The sequence below is a fragment of the Salvia hispanica genome, chromosome 5 (genome assembly GCF_029641045.1).
Source record: "Salvia hispanica isolate PSC_SH4W2 chromosome 5, Shi_PSC_v1, whole genome shotgun sequence".
Taxonomy (NCBI): domain Eukaryota; kingdom Viridiplantae; phylum Streptophyta; class Magnoliopsida; order Lamiales; family Lamiaceae; genus Salvia; species Salvia hispanica.
Window position 1 is genome coordinate 13,696,684 of NC_142696.1, and position 13,063 is coordinate 13,709,746.

The following is a 13,063-nucleotide window of genomic DNA, read 5'->3' on the forward strand; positions in this document are numbered from 1 at the left end:
AAACTATGATCTGAATTGTTAAAAATTATCAACAGATAGACAAAATAGTAGCAACAAAAAATATCAACGTAGTGTCAACACAATATCCAACACTGCATCAACCGTTGACACTGTGTTGACATTTCTGTTATTTTCCATCTGTTGACATTTTCTAATGGTTCAGATCATAGTTTGAAGTTTATATAATATGTAGAGTTTGCATTTGATTATTTTCATGCATCGATAACTGATGAGTTCTTTCCTAACGTCTTTTTAGCTTAGGATTAGACGGATAAAGGTGAATGCAATATTGGATTTGACTTTTAGATGATAATTTGATAAAGACTCATTGGACTTTGAACAAATTGTAATTGAATCTACTTTCCTAGCATCCGTAAGATCCTAGAATCAATGAAAAGCTAGAGGTTTAACTAACAGAGAGCTAGTAATTTCTTTACATATTTAATGTTTACAAATTGAAATGATTTCCTAGTTCCATGCATTGATTCGAATAGTACTACGAATATTTCATCCGATTTGTCTAAGGAGTGTTATTAGCAAATCTTCGCAAATTTACAATTATCATTTTAAAGAATTTATACAAACCCATTATTAAACAAAAATCAACTTTTACATATTTTCCATTTTATTCTAGAATTATCAAACTTTACCTCCTTGTGGATAGACATTTTACATACTACAATTGACGTTATATTCTTACAGTTGAATGCTTAAAGACGTTTTATCCGACTTGTCTAAGGAGTGTTAGTAGCAAATCTTCTCAAATTTACAACGTTCTTTCTTAGGATTTATACAAACCCATTATTAAACAAAAATCAGCTTTTACATGTTTTCCATTTTATTTTAGAAAAAATCAAACTTTACCTCCTTGGCCCGACACTCTAAATACTACAATTGACGTTATGCAGCTAAGTTGTAAGCTTAGTGACATTTTAATTAAACTTGAGTGTTATTGTTGTACACGAAACAAGAACTCTAATTTTACACATCATGCATTATACCACTTGCAATTTGGTAGATCCTCAGATGGTGATATTAATTAGGAGAAGTCAGTCCTGCCCAAAATTACGAAATTGAGAATTTTAAAAAAAAAACAATGATAATTCCACATTTAAACTTGAACCCCTACAGATTGGATGGAGGAGAATAATCTCCACATCAACGATGATGAAAAAAATGTATAGATCAAATGAAAATTCTGTCCAATTAGTCTCGACATCCCTATTTTTATAACATGGATGTAGTTATGCCCGAATTCAATTAGGTAACCTGAGAGGCCAAAAATTTTATGGCCCAAAATAAGATGCAGCCACATGATTCAACCAATATAGTCTAATAGTGTTATTCACCATATCAACGCAATCTTACGCACACACGAATGCAGTGAATGTACGTAACGATGCACCACAAACAAGCGAACCAACGATGAGAGGCTAATGGATGGTCCCAAAAGCTCAAACATCTAATGATTACCTAGCATATAGCAACAGGACAAACTCGAATGCTTACTTTCTCTTCTTTAGCCAATTTCATGAGAGGAACTCCATTGCCAAGGTTCTGTTTATGTACATATGAACAGTAGAAATCCCGTATAGAAAACAGACATTAACACGAATGAACAAAGGATACAGATGTGCCATATACAGAGATAAAAGCGTAAACAATGAGATATAAACCTTATTTCTATGAGATGTATGCTCTCACCACTTTAGAGTAGTCGCAAACATGACCCGTCCTCGGACAAGTGATTATGCCATAATTTTGCCTTGCCATGTCCTCAAGAGCCTGTACAACAGAAGACAGAGATTAGAATCTTCACTCAAAGATTACAAATAATCCAATAATCTAAACCGACAGCAGACCTTTGTGCTGTAAACATAGCCGTTCGGCAAAACAAGAGGTGGATTCTCAGTATCCATTAGCTCTTTAGTTATGTAACAAACAAGTTTTGAGTGATGCTGCTTTGAATAGGGAAGTGGCTGCGCTAATTTGCAGAATGCCTCCTGTGATAGAGGATCCTCCTTCATGCAATCATCTTCGTAACAGAATCTAAGCCAAGTCAAGGCCGAAACCAACACACATGGAAACTAGTCGTCCAAACTTATTGTTATACGTTCAAGAAGATACAGCAGCACTTGAATTAAGAGGGGTTGATTAGATTCAGTCGGTAGAAACATCATTCAGAAGTTTTATCATATTCAAACTACTACAATTTATGGAAAGCATGCATCTAATTACAAAGTAAGGATACGGGGTCTTCAATGCAGATAAGCCAGCTTGTAGATATATATTCAACAGAGGCTCAAAAGGCATTCCATACACTCTACAGAATTCTCGCTTAAAGTGATCAGCCAGAAAATCCCAATGTATTTCATCAAACAGGACCTGCAAGACAGCAATGGAGGTTAATGTCTAGTTCACTAAGTCGGAGATATCAACATGATAACCAAAACTGGTCTGACCTTGTAAAACAGACAGTCAGTATTACTTCTGAAAGCAAGGGTTGCCATAACACGCTGCAATTCATTCATATGTGTAGCTCCCCAAGGTGCTAGATACTTTCGAGCATAAGATATAGCTCGCATGTTGTCATCAACTCTAACCAACTCAATGAATTCTTGCAATCTCAACTGGAACTCAAATATGCTCTGCAACAGCATTTAGAGGTTAAGTGCGTGTAAACTGACACAGATCAACTGTTCAAGTGTAAATAATACTACCTCCGTCTCTTAAAAATAGAAACTATTTCAATTTTGGTCCGTTCCTTGAAAGTAGAAACTTTCTAAACTTTCTATTTCAGGAAGTGGACCCCACAGTCCACTAACACTACTTTAATTACATTTTCTCTTCTTCGCTCTTACTTTACCCATTTTTCTCTTTCTCTCTCTTACTTTACCAATTGTGCATTAAAACCCGTGCCGTTTCAAATGTTTCTATTTATCAAATACGGAGGTAGTAGTGAAACTGTAACACAAGTTAATATTTACAGTACAGAATATTCTATAGGCAAATGGCTGACCGAACAGGTAACATGAAGAAATCTCTAGTATTTAATTAAACTCTTTGTTTGAAAGATTAAGCTATCATGCATGTTTGTAAGAAAAATTAATGTCACTCAGCAATGGGCACATGAGAAAGTATTATAAACGCAGGTATTAAACAACATAATCAAATTTGAAAAATGGCAACATAGCATTTAAAACATAGATTAGATCATAAGAGGATCTATTTCTTCAAATTTATCTGGTCATTTTTGCTTATATCGTTTCTTTACCTTCTAAGAATAAATAGCACCTCCTTTAGCTCCAATGGTGCTTGAAACCAAGATGAAGATGAACACACTTAACACTCATTTTGTTTAAATAAGTCATCATTATAGGACTAAATTTGGAGGTTTGACAGCCTAGGATACTAAAACTCTAGCAAGTAGTATATCAAAGTACAAATATTTTGACATTACTGTGTGGACAAATGAGATGTCTTAGCATCAAATAGAAAACATTTTACTTCACCAAATACCAATAACTTATTGCAATTCAGAGAATCAGACTACCTTGAACTGACATATTATACATATAAGAACTTTTGATCCAGGCATTTGGAGAATTAATAAACCCCTTCCAACAAAGACATTTTACTTTGCTATCAGAAAAGAAAGAAGGTGGAGAAGACATGTAGAACATAAGCTACCTTTGACTTCTTTAGCCTAGACTTGTTCTCAGCACACCATGCTAAAGCAGGGCCAACCTCCTTCTTTTTAAGAGCATCAATAACCTTTTTTGCTTCAAGGAACACATCTGTATCAACAAGATCCTGCGAAGACAGAAAAAAAAACACAATCTGGATGTCATCCAATCATGTGAATTAAAGCAATTAAATGCGAGTGCATTATGAGGAGTCAATGACCATCGAGGAAATAGATGGACAAAACTCAAACAGCATCTTGTATTTTCCCTGTCTGAACAAACAACCAAAGCCAAATCTTCATAATATGCTGATACATTTCATTATTTTACATTAAGATGTTCCTTAGCCAGTGCCGGGGCCAGAGCGTAAATCATGTCACATCTCTTCACAATCAATGAATGATGACACAGTACAACATCTAAGTAGACATGGCAACCAAGTCATTCATCCGATTTGGAGCTGCGAGATGATGAAAATAACCTCAATGTTGCTGCTCGCTGCAAGCTTTACAGCCGTGTCATAATATGACATCCGCAGCATGTAATCAACAAGTATCCTCTTCAACCGTGTGCTATTCCACTCTGACATGTTTTCCGGATCTGCAGATTCCAGATGTTCCAGACGAGTCCGGCATTTTTGCGCTTGTAGGTGCTCTGTCCGACTTCCATCTTCCAACTGAGTCAACAACCAGAAACTCATGTAAAATCGCTTATTCCCAAAATTAATCAATTTAACCAGAGCAGTGGCGTATCTAGTTGGGAACAAGGGGTACAACTGTGACTAAATCTTAATGATTTGTGTATAATTAACCTAGAGAATGGCAATTATGATCAATAGAACACTAAACCAACAAAAACATGAAATCAAACTAACAATGTCATTAGATCAATTGAATAAAAAAAGCAAAATTATTTCATAAAAACAATTTTTCTGATAACTGTAATAGCATTTCTTCATCTCAATAACCAAATTAGAAGAAAGAAGCGTTTGGGAGATTGATAAAATTGAGAGGAATATACTTTTCTCTTGAGGCCCTGCAGTCGGAAAACGAAAGAAGAGAGTTTACCAACAGCGTCGTCTCGGGAAAGGTTGGAGTCCGCGGCGTCGGAGACTCCGGAAATGAGGGCGGAGGCCTCTTTCTCAAAGGCGCGGTGGTTGGAGCGGATCGTCTTTTTGTAATGTTCGAAGGGGACGCGGAGTAAGTGATGCTCCAGTTTAAGGGACTCCGATAATTTAGCCGGCGGCGGCGTGGCGATGGAGTTACAATCCACCTCCATCGGCGACGATTACATTTTCCAGTTTTTTTATTCTTAACATTTTTTTCTTTTCTTTGTTAGGTTGATGATGCGTCTACAAACAGGCAAATTTTCCGTTATACTGTCAAGGCTGGACAGGACGCTGTCGTTTTGGGAGTTGCTTCCAACTCTTTTTTATATTCTATTGGTCCCATAATAGATTGTATAATTGGAAAATGACACAAGATTTTAGGAGATATTATTTTGTATGTTAGATAAAAAGATAAAATATTATATTTTTATTAATATGAGAGGTAACATCTAAAAATGAAAATGAAAATGAAAATGACGTCTGAAATTCATACTATTTAAAGTTCTAAATCAAAATTAACCTTTATATATTCATTTTTTGGGACATTTTTAATGTTAATATTCCCTCTGTCCACAAAAAATAAAGCATAATTATCATATTTGGCCATCTACAAAAAATAAATCACAATCATTTATGGAAATATTCTTGTTTACTTTTTCTCATTTTCTCTTACTTTTTTCTTCTTCTCTCTTACCCCACATTCCACTAACACTACTTCTCTCTTACTTTTTCTCCTTCTCTCTTACTTTTATTCTCTTTTCTCTTACTTTATCAATTCTACATTAAAACCCGTGTCATACACACTTTGATCTATTTTTTGTGGACTGAGGGAGTATTTTTTGATTAAGTTGATAATGATGATTGATTAATGTCCTTCATGTACTACATAATCATAAACTTGTTCACTGATAGGGCTCGTTTCAAGCATAGTTTAATGGTGGTTGTTATACTAATCGGAGCATTAATGTTAGAAAAAGTGGATGTTTAAGCGCGCGGGAGCTGAGAAGCAATAAAATGGCTAAGTGTTGGTGCAACCTGATCAAATGGGGATAGAAGCGAAAAATTGCCCAGAATTGGAGCAAACTGATCAGGCGAGACAAAGAGCGACTGGACCTGGCAGCTGTGCGGTTGATCAAGAGAAGTCGAAATCAAGAAGCAGTGAATGATGAGTCATAAGAGAGAGAAAGAAGAATGTCTTCCTATGCAAGGGCATTAATGCCAAATCATGAGGATCTTGCCCTAGGGATTGGTGCCCCTAGCCGTCCTATAAATAAAAGAAGAAATGTGAAAGAAATGAGCATCTATCATCACCTCCTACGGAGAATCACCCATCATCACTCGCCTTACATTCTCACACATACACCACAGAGTTAGCATGGAGTAGGGAGGTTAGCAACAGCTGGAACCGAAGTTCTACCACATCAACACTCTCTTGTCTCGGAGGAAGAGAGCTTAGTTTAGAAAGAAACTCTGTTCGTTCATGTTTTTCCTAAGTCCTGGAGGGTTGATACATTTGTTTACTTTGTTTGTTTATTTTGTGATGCTCTGTTGAATCCACTGTTACTTTTAAGTTTTCTTTCAATTAGATCGTAATTTTCAAGTTTGTTGACTCTCTATCTTTGAAGCTGAAGTGAAAGGCCGATAGCACGTTGTGCGCACAGAAAGAATATAACAGGTTCCCTTGGTCCAGCAAATCCACTAGATCACGCGGTCTAAGAACTCGTTGGTCATCGGAAAATCCTGGTCGTCGGACACACAGAGCACTCTTTCAAAAACCCTCAGCCACTTTACTAAACCTAGCATAGGGAAGTAGGGATCGATCCCACAGAGATGGATGCGTAATAATCATGTTCAAGGATTGGACTTGTTTTTTTGGGGTCGGCTGCTGCCACGCATTTTTTCTTGGGTTGAGGAAACTAAATTTGACTTGGGAATTTAAACTGCTACGCTAACAGCTAGACCTAGGCGAAACAACAAAAGCATGCACGAAAATTAACCGAACAATCACTAGATCTAAGAAACTACTCTAATTACCTAGACCTGGGAAACAAACTGACTGTGGGGACCATGACTGACCGGACGAAAAGCTGGCAAAACAACTAACTCTGGTACTAACTAACAGCGACATCATCTTCTTCAACCAATTTACGTAAAAACTCAGAAGACAAACAACATGGACGAAATCAGAACAGAGCAAACTGAATCTAAACCATTTTAAAGAGTAATAATAAAGAACTAAACAGATCTACAGATGCTAGACGAAGCAAAACAGAAAGCAAGCGGAAACTCAAAATCCATGCACAACTCGACCTCCTCACTTCGGATCCAACCTCAGACGCTAAATCCACTCCGGATCCAAGCGTCCGACACAAACTCCAACCAAAAGAAACATTTCATAACTTCAGATTTAAACCCTCCAATCAATCAACAAACCACAGATCTATCATCAAATTCCCAGATCGAGTACCACAGCAGCAAAAACAGAGATCGACATATAACTTGTGAAAATAAAACTTCAACAGCAGGATCTACGTAAATCAACTTGAAAAATCACAGATAAACGCAAACTAACAGAAGTGAATAGATAATCAGTAGCATCAACAACCGCATCGACTCCCAAAAGTGAAGTTCGACCATAAAAGTGCAAAACAAACTGAAAATTAAAGAGATTGTATCTTCGCCCTCACGCGGACGGTGTTGCGACTGAAATTTCTAAAGAAAAACCCCCACGGAACCGAAACTACCCCAGATCTCCCATTCCCAAGTGTGTGTTGTGTGTGTGAGCTAAGAGTGAGCGAAAAAAAATCCTTTTTGTGTGTTGCATGCTCTTCTATTTATAGGCGTTGGAGTGGGGCCCAGCGAGGTATAGATAGACTTTGTTACCCTCAGCTACTGGCTCCCTCCTTCACGCTTTCTTTTTCCTTAGATTCTGCTCATTTTTACTTCATTCCTTCACTAGCTTGTTTCCTTCAGCACCTCCTTGATCTAGCGATTCGGTCACACACCTGGCTTATAAACCGTGTTAGACCCAACAAAATGTAACGCTTTTCACCATATAACCGATGCATGAAATTAGCCTTATCATGAAGTTTGATTGTTGTTTGAGTTGAATCGCTGGAGTTTTTGTTGATTGAAATGGAGTTTGTGATGGATGTTTGTTGCACTATTTTTTAGCGCTATTAATACCTGCAAGTATACAGAGTAGGAACAGTATAGTTAAATGTCAGTACCGGATATCGAACATGGGGATAAACAAACACAGAATGTCTATCTTCTACTAAAACTCAATTACTATTTGGAGAACTAAAAGGTTTTTTAGAATTTTGAAAACTGAAAGTAATTGAAAGCAGTAAACAACTGATTGGAAATAAATCACAGAGTTAAAAGTATAGAAATAAGGGAATTCCAGGGATGTGCGTTCACAGTTATGGTTATACAAATTCCAAACTACAATACCCTAGCACAGTTAATGTAACACCCCACTTTTTTCGAACCCTAATTTTCGAGACATAAAATTTTTGCATTAAATGCTTTTAATGCTATGAAGTATGTGGATTAAATGATGGGTGATGTATTGCATGATTCTTTATGACCTAATTGCGATTTGGAGTTGAGTTTGAGTTGAATAGTCAAACTTGTTGATTATATGACGTGGCTATTGAATAGTCACTATTGTGGAAAATATGACGTGGTCGTTGAAAGGTCAATGTGTTGTGAATATAAGGTGGAAATAAAAAAATGGTGGATTTTGTGATGAGATTGTGTAACTATTTTGATGCGGGGTAGAATGTATCGTGGCGAATTATTTCCTAATGGGATGAGTGAGATTAAATAGGACTTTCATAAATATCCTACACATATTATTGGAATTTTCGACCCTCATGATTTATTGGAGAGGAATTCTATTTTTCGTGGATTTAATTATTCGCTTGGGATATTTATCCAAATTAAATCCAAAGTCCGATTATTCCTTATTTCCTCCATGAAATTTTCGACCCATATGCCTACACATGGAGATTTTCGAAAATCTCCTATTTATGGGAGAAGGAATTATTTTATTATATTACTTGATCCCTTATTCATTCTCTCCCATGAATAAATTCAAATATCCTAGCATATCTTACCATATCTAAGAAGATCTTGCAATATCCTATTTTAATTAAGAATTGAAATTGATTCTTTGTGAAAGAAACGTAATTCACGCCACTTTCCTAATTATTTGGGAGGATTATTATTATTCTGCTCCGTGATATTTTATTCTACTCCGTGAAATACCAAATTAAATCATAGGCTAATTAAATAGCCTAAGATTTCGAAATCTCCTTATTTCTCTCAAAAATTAACGCCAGCTACTCTACCATATCTTCTAAAATCTTTGATTATTTAATTAAAGATATTATATTCTTGAACTCTATAAATAAGAGAGAAAAAACCCCTAACCCTAGACACACTACACGCCTCTCTCTCTCTCCCTCTTTCAGGCCATTTTCTTCCTCCACTCTTCTTCAACTTGTTTTCTATTTTATTCAAGATCTCTTCATTCTTTACAAAGAAAGTTGAAACTCAAGAATTATTGAAGAATCAAGGCTATTTCTTTGTTCAACCGTTCGTTCTAGCGAGAAAAGGTATTTTTATATTAATCTTTTCTCATCTAACCGATTAATCGGTGTTCTTGAACCCTCATGCATATAGATTAAGTGAAAAGGGGAAACAACTGTTGAATATGGGTTGGTGTGTGTGTGTGTGCGTTGGTATGTGTGTGTGCATGTGTGTGCATGTGGATGTGTTGAGGAACACTCATGCGTGACATGTTTTGATGATGGATTGGGAGTTGTGGTGCGAATAGAAAGTGATATGATAATCATGCCTTGATTTTTGAGTGATAATATAAAACTAATCGATGGGAAAAAGGAAAACATTAGGAACATGCATGTTTTTGAGTAGATGATTGAGACTTACTTGTGATACACATAAATTAAAGGTGATAACTCGCGCTCTCGGTGTGATAGCAAGAGGAACGTAAGTCTCGACATATTCGTCGACGATATACCGTGAGATATTTGATCACAACAGGTGTGATTACAATTGACTATGTAAAGTCAATAGATAATCTAGCGGATCCGCTAACCAAAGGGTTAAACTGTGATCAAATGAATAAGTTGCTAGAGGGAATGAGTTTGAAATCCACAAACTAAAGAATTGTCATAGTGGTAACCCAACCATGATGACTAGAGATCCCAAGAACTTGGTTCAATAGGAAAACTAAGCTATGAGAGTTCGTGAGAAACACTCATCTACATCTATTCCCTAGAGAGCAATAGAGTGTTGAAAAACTTGCCTTGTGGTGAGGCTAAGTCAATGACTTTTAATGAATCCAAAGGATCTCAAGGAGATTGAGTTCTCAAAGAGACCGAGTATGACAAGATACTCGAATAGGAATCACCTTTGTAAGTTTGAAGTGTGGATGGCCGCTTCAAATTACACACTTATGAATCCAAAGTGGTGTCCAAGGCCGCAAAGGACACAAAACGTGAGAACGGATGAGGTTGAGGTGTTTAAGTGTTAACATCATTGATAAGTCGTATTCTAAGCCTTGGTTACTGGTCTGTATGTCGTGATTTGCATGTATTATCTGCAAAATAGTTGCTTAAGTGTGCAGGATAAAGGGGTCCAAGTCAGTAGGAAACGGTTTGGACGATGCAGGTGAAAAGAGCGCTAGAAGGGTGCAATACTGACCGGATGCATGCCAGAGAAAAGGCTTGAGATGGAGAAGAAGGATAGCTGGGATGATCAACCATAAACAAGGGCAGAAAATTCAATCCGCGAAGGAAGTCTACCCTAAAAGCAAGGGCAAGCCTCCTTATAAAAGAAGCCACTTGGAGAGAGAGAAAAGAGTTCCGAGTTCGAAAGTCCAACCACTACACTTAGTTAGAGTTCTCTCGAAGATCAGTTCCTTCATCATTATCCACATTCTTCTCATTCCTCGCCACAGCCATGGTCACCTGAAGTCCAGACGTCCACCGGAGAGTCATCACCCACCGTTCCAGCCCGTTTGTCTCATAGCAGTAGCAGTTTCATCGCCCGGAGTGGCATAAACAATCTTTAATCGCTTTCCTAGTTTAACTTTTACTAGCTTTCTTCGTTGGATCTGTTGCAAACTTAAATCTTGTTGGCTTTTGAAGTATTTTGTTAAGATCCAAACGTTTTAACTATGAAGTTTGTTTTTAGCATCTCTCTTTGGTTTGAATCTGCTTCATTCTACCTAGGAAAGTTAGATCTAGTTATTGCTTTCATTTTCTAAGTGTTTACGCATGTTTTGGTTTGAATAGGTTAAATCTGGAGTTGTTGATTGAAATCTCAAAGTTCATGTTTCAGTTTAAGTTTTCGTGCATGAGTTTCCTATTTTACGTTGTCATTACCACCTTACATATTAGCCAGTAGGAGTAATCTGCAGTTTTAGCCATTAATCTTTAAGTTTAACCTTTTTAATCGATGAATCTGGTTAGACGTCACCACGGTTCGTGAACCGCCGGTTCCGGTTCCCAAAAATATGGAACCTGAACCCGCCCGCCTAGAGTCAGGCGGTTCCGGTTCCGGTTCTGGTTCACGCACGGTTCCAAGCCGGTTCAAAACCGGCGGTTGCCAAACGGTTCCGGGCCGGTTCCGGTTCGGACCGCCGGTTCAATGCCGATTTTTTTTTTTTTTTTTTTTTTTTAAATTTTATTCCGGTATAGTACTAATTGTAGAGTTTTAGTTGTAGTTGTAGTTGTAGTCTTGTACTATCGAATAAATAAATAAAATGAGAATGACAATTGACAAATGGAGTAGAAGTCGACATTGGAGTTGGAACAATTGGAATTTTATTGAAACAATCATACATAACAATCATACAAATTTGAACGATATGTGAATGTCGATATTACAAATACAAATGTTGAAATTTGAAAATTGAAATTACAAAAGAATCAGAAGACTTAAATAAAAAAAAGTTGAAGTAAAAAACAATAAATTATAAATGTAAATAGATAGTATATGTATATACTCTTAGTCGGCGAAGGAGATGTTTCTAGATAACTAAATTGAGGATACATTTAGCAATTCAACCTTAATTGTTGAGTTTAATTTTAACCATCAACAATCATGGTAGAATTGTCAAAAGTCTCCCGGATTTAGTTTTATAGAGAAGTCTTCTTCACCGATTAGAGTATATACAAATACAATTATGTAATTGTATTTGTATATTTTAAAATTGAAACATATTGAAAAAAAAAAGAAATAAAGGAAAAGGACTCGAGCCCAACTTAAATTTAAAATTTAAGTTGGGTTGCCTACGTATCCTTAATGCCCGATTACATTAAGGAATCAAAGTCCACGTAGTTCTCTTACCTTACTTACCTATCCGGCTATCGGCGGACGGCGGTAGACCTCCAACTCATTCTTCTTCTTGTTGTTCATCTTCGTCGGGGTAGTAGTCTTGGTCATTTTGTACTTGGGTGTTCCAATCTGGCTCTTGGTCTCTAATGTCAGCCGAACACCAATCATCAAGTAACATGGTGGCTTCCATATTTTGGCCGGTTAGTCTACTTCTTCTATCGTCCAAGACGTTGCCTCCAACACTAAAAGCGGACTCGACGGCAACAGTGGAAGCCGGAATTGAAAAAATCTCCTTGGCCATTGATGCAAGTATGGGAAAATCTTTCTCATGTGTTCCCCACCAATCGAGGACGTCGATTTGGTTGGGAACGGGACCTTCATCTTCATTCAAAGAAAAACGTGAGTCAAAATATAAATCTAACTCACTTACCGTCCTCGCCGACGAACTGCCGCCGGTGGTGTAACCGTATAGGTCGGCCAATTGGGATTGTGCGTCGGGGTCATCATCTTGAAAGAACCCAAAATTGTGTTGTTGTTGAGGGGTGGGACATTGTCTCACTTGGTGGGTACTGTTGTACTTGGCTTCGTATTCGGCAAAGAGAGCTCGTAACTCAAACTCAAATGCATGTTTGATGACGGAGAGATTGGGGAGGTTTATTTGGAATGCTTCGGACAAACGTACATTGTAGCTCTCATTGGTGTCCTTTTGCAAATCTCGAAGTGGTTGAAGATCAATAGAACCAAAATTCGTGTAATAAAATTCTAAAATCTTCAACGTACCGGCTAATTACCATTTCGGATCCAAAACCTTTGCAATCAAAAACACTGATGGAATCTCACGGAAATACTTAAGCCATTTGTCAATCATATAATATAAAACACACATCAACTCAGG

General features: G+C 37.1%; 1 protein-coding gene across 1 annotated transcript; it reads right to left on the reverse strand.

Annotated features, from left to right (window-relative positions):
- Nucleotides 1-1,494: 1,494 nt before the first annotated feature.
- LOC148926328 (protein MAEA homolog) lies at nt 1,495-5,047 on the reverse strand. Its single transcript, XM_089058346.1, has 7 exons — nt 4,707-5,047; nt 4,168-4,362; nt 3,691-3,813; nt 2,463-2,648; nt 2,252-2,385; nt 1,863-2,049; nt 1,495-1,785 (listed from the first exon to the last, which is right to left on the reverse strand). Exons 1-7 carry the CDS (start codon nt 4,962-4,964, stop codon nt 1,684-1,686), a joined length of 1,185 nt encoding a protein of 394 aa, XP_088914472.1. The 5' UTR covers nt 4,965-5,047; the 3' UTR covers nt 1,495-1,683.
- Nucleotides 5,048-13,063: the final 8,016 nt, after the last annotated feature.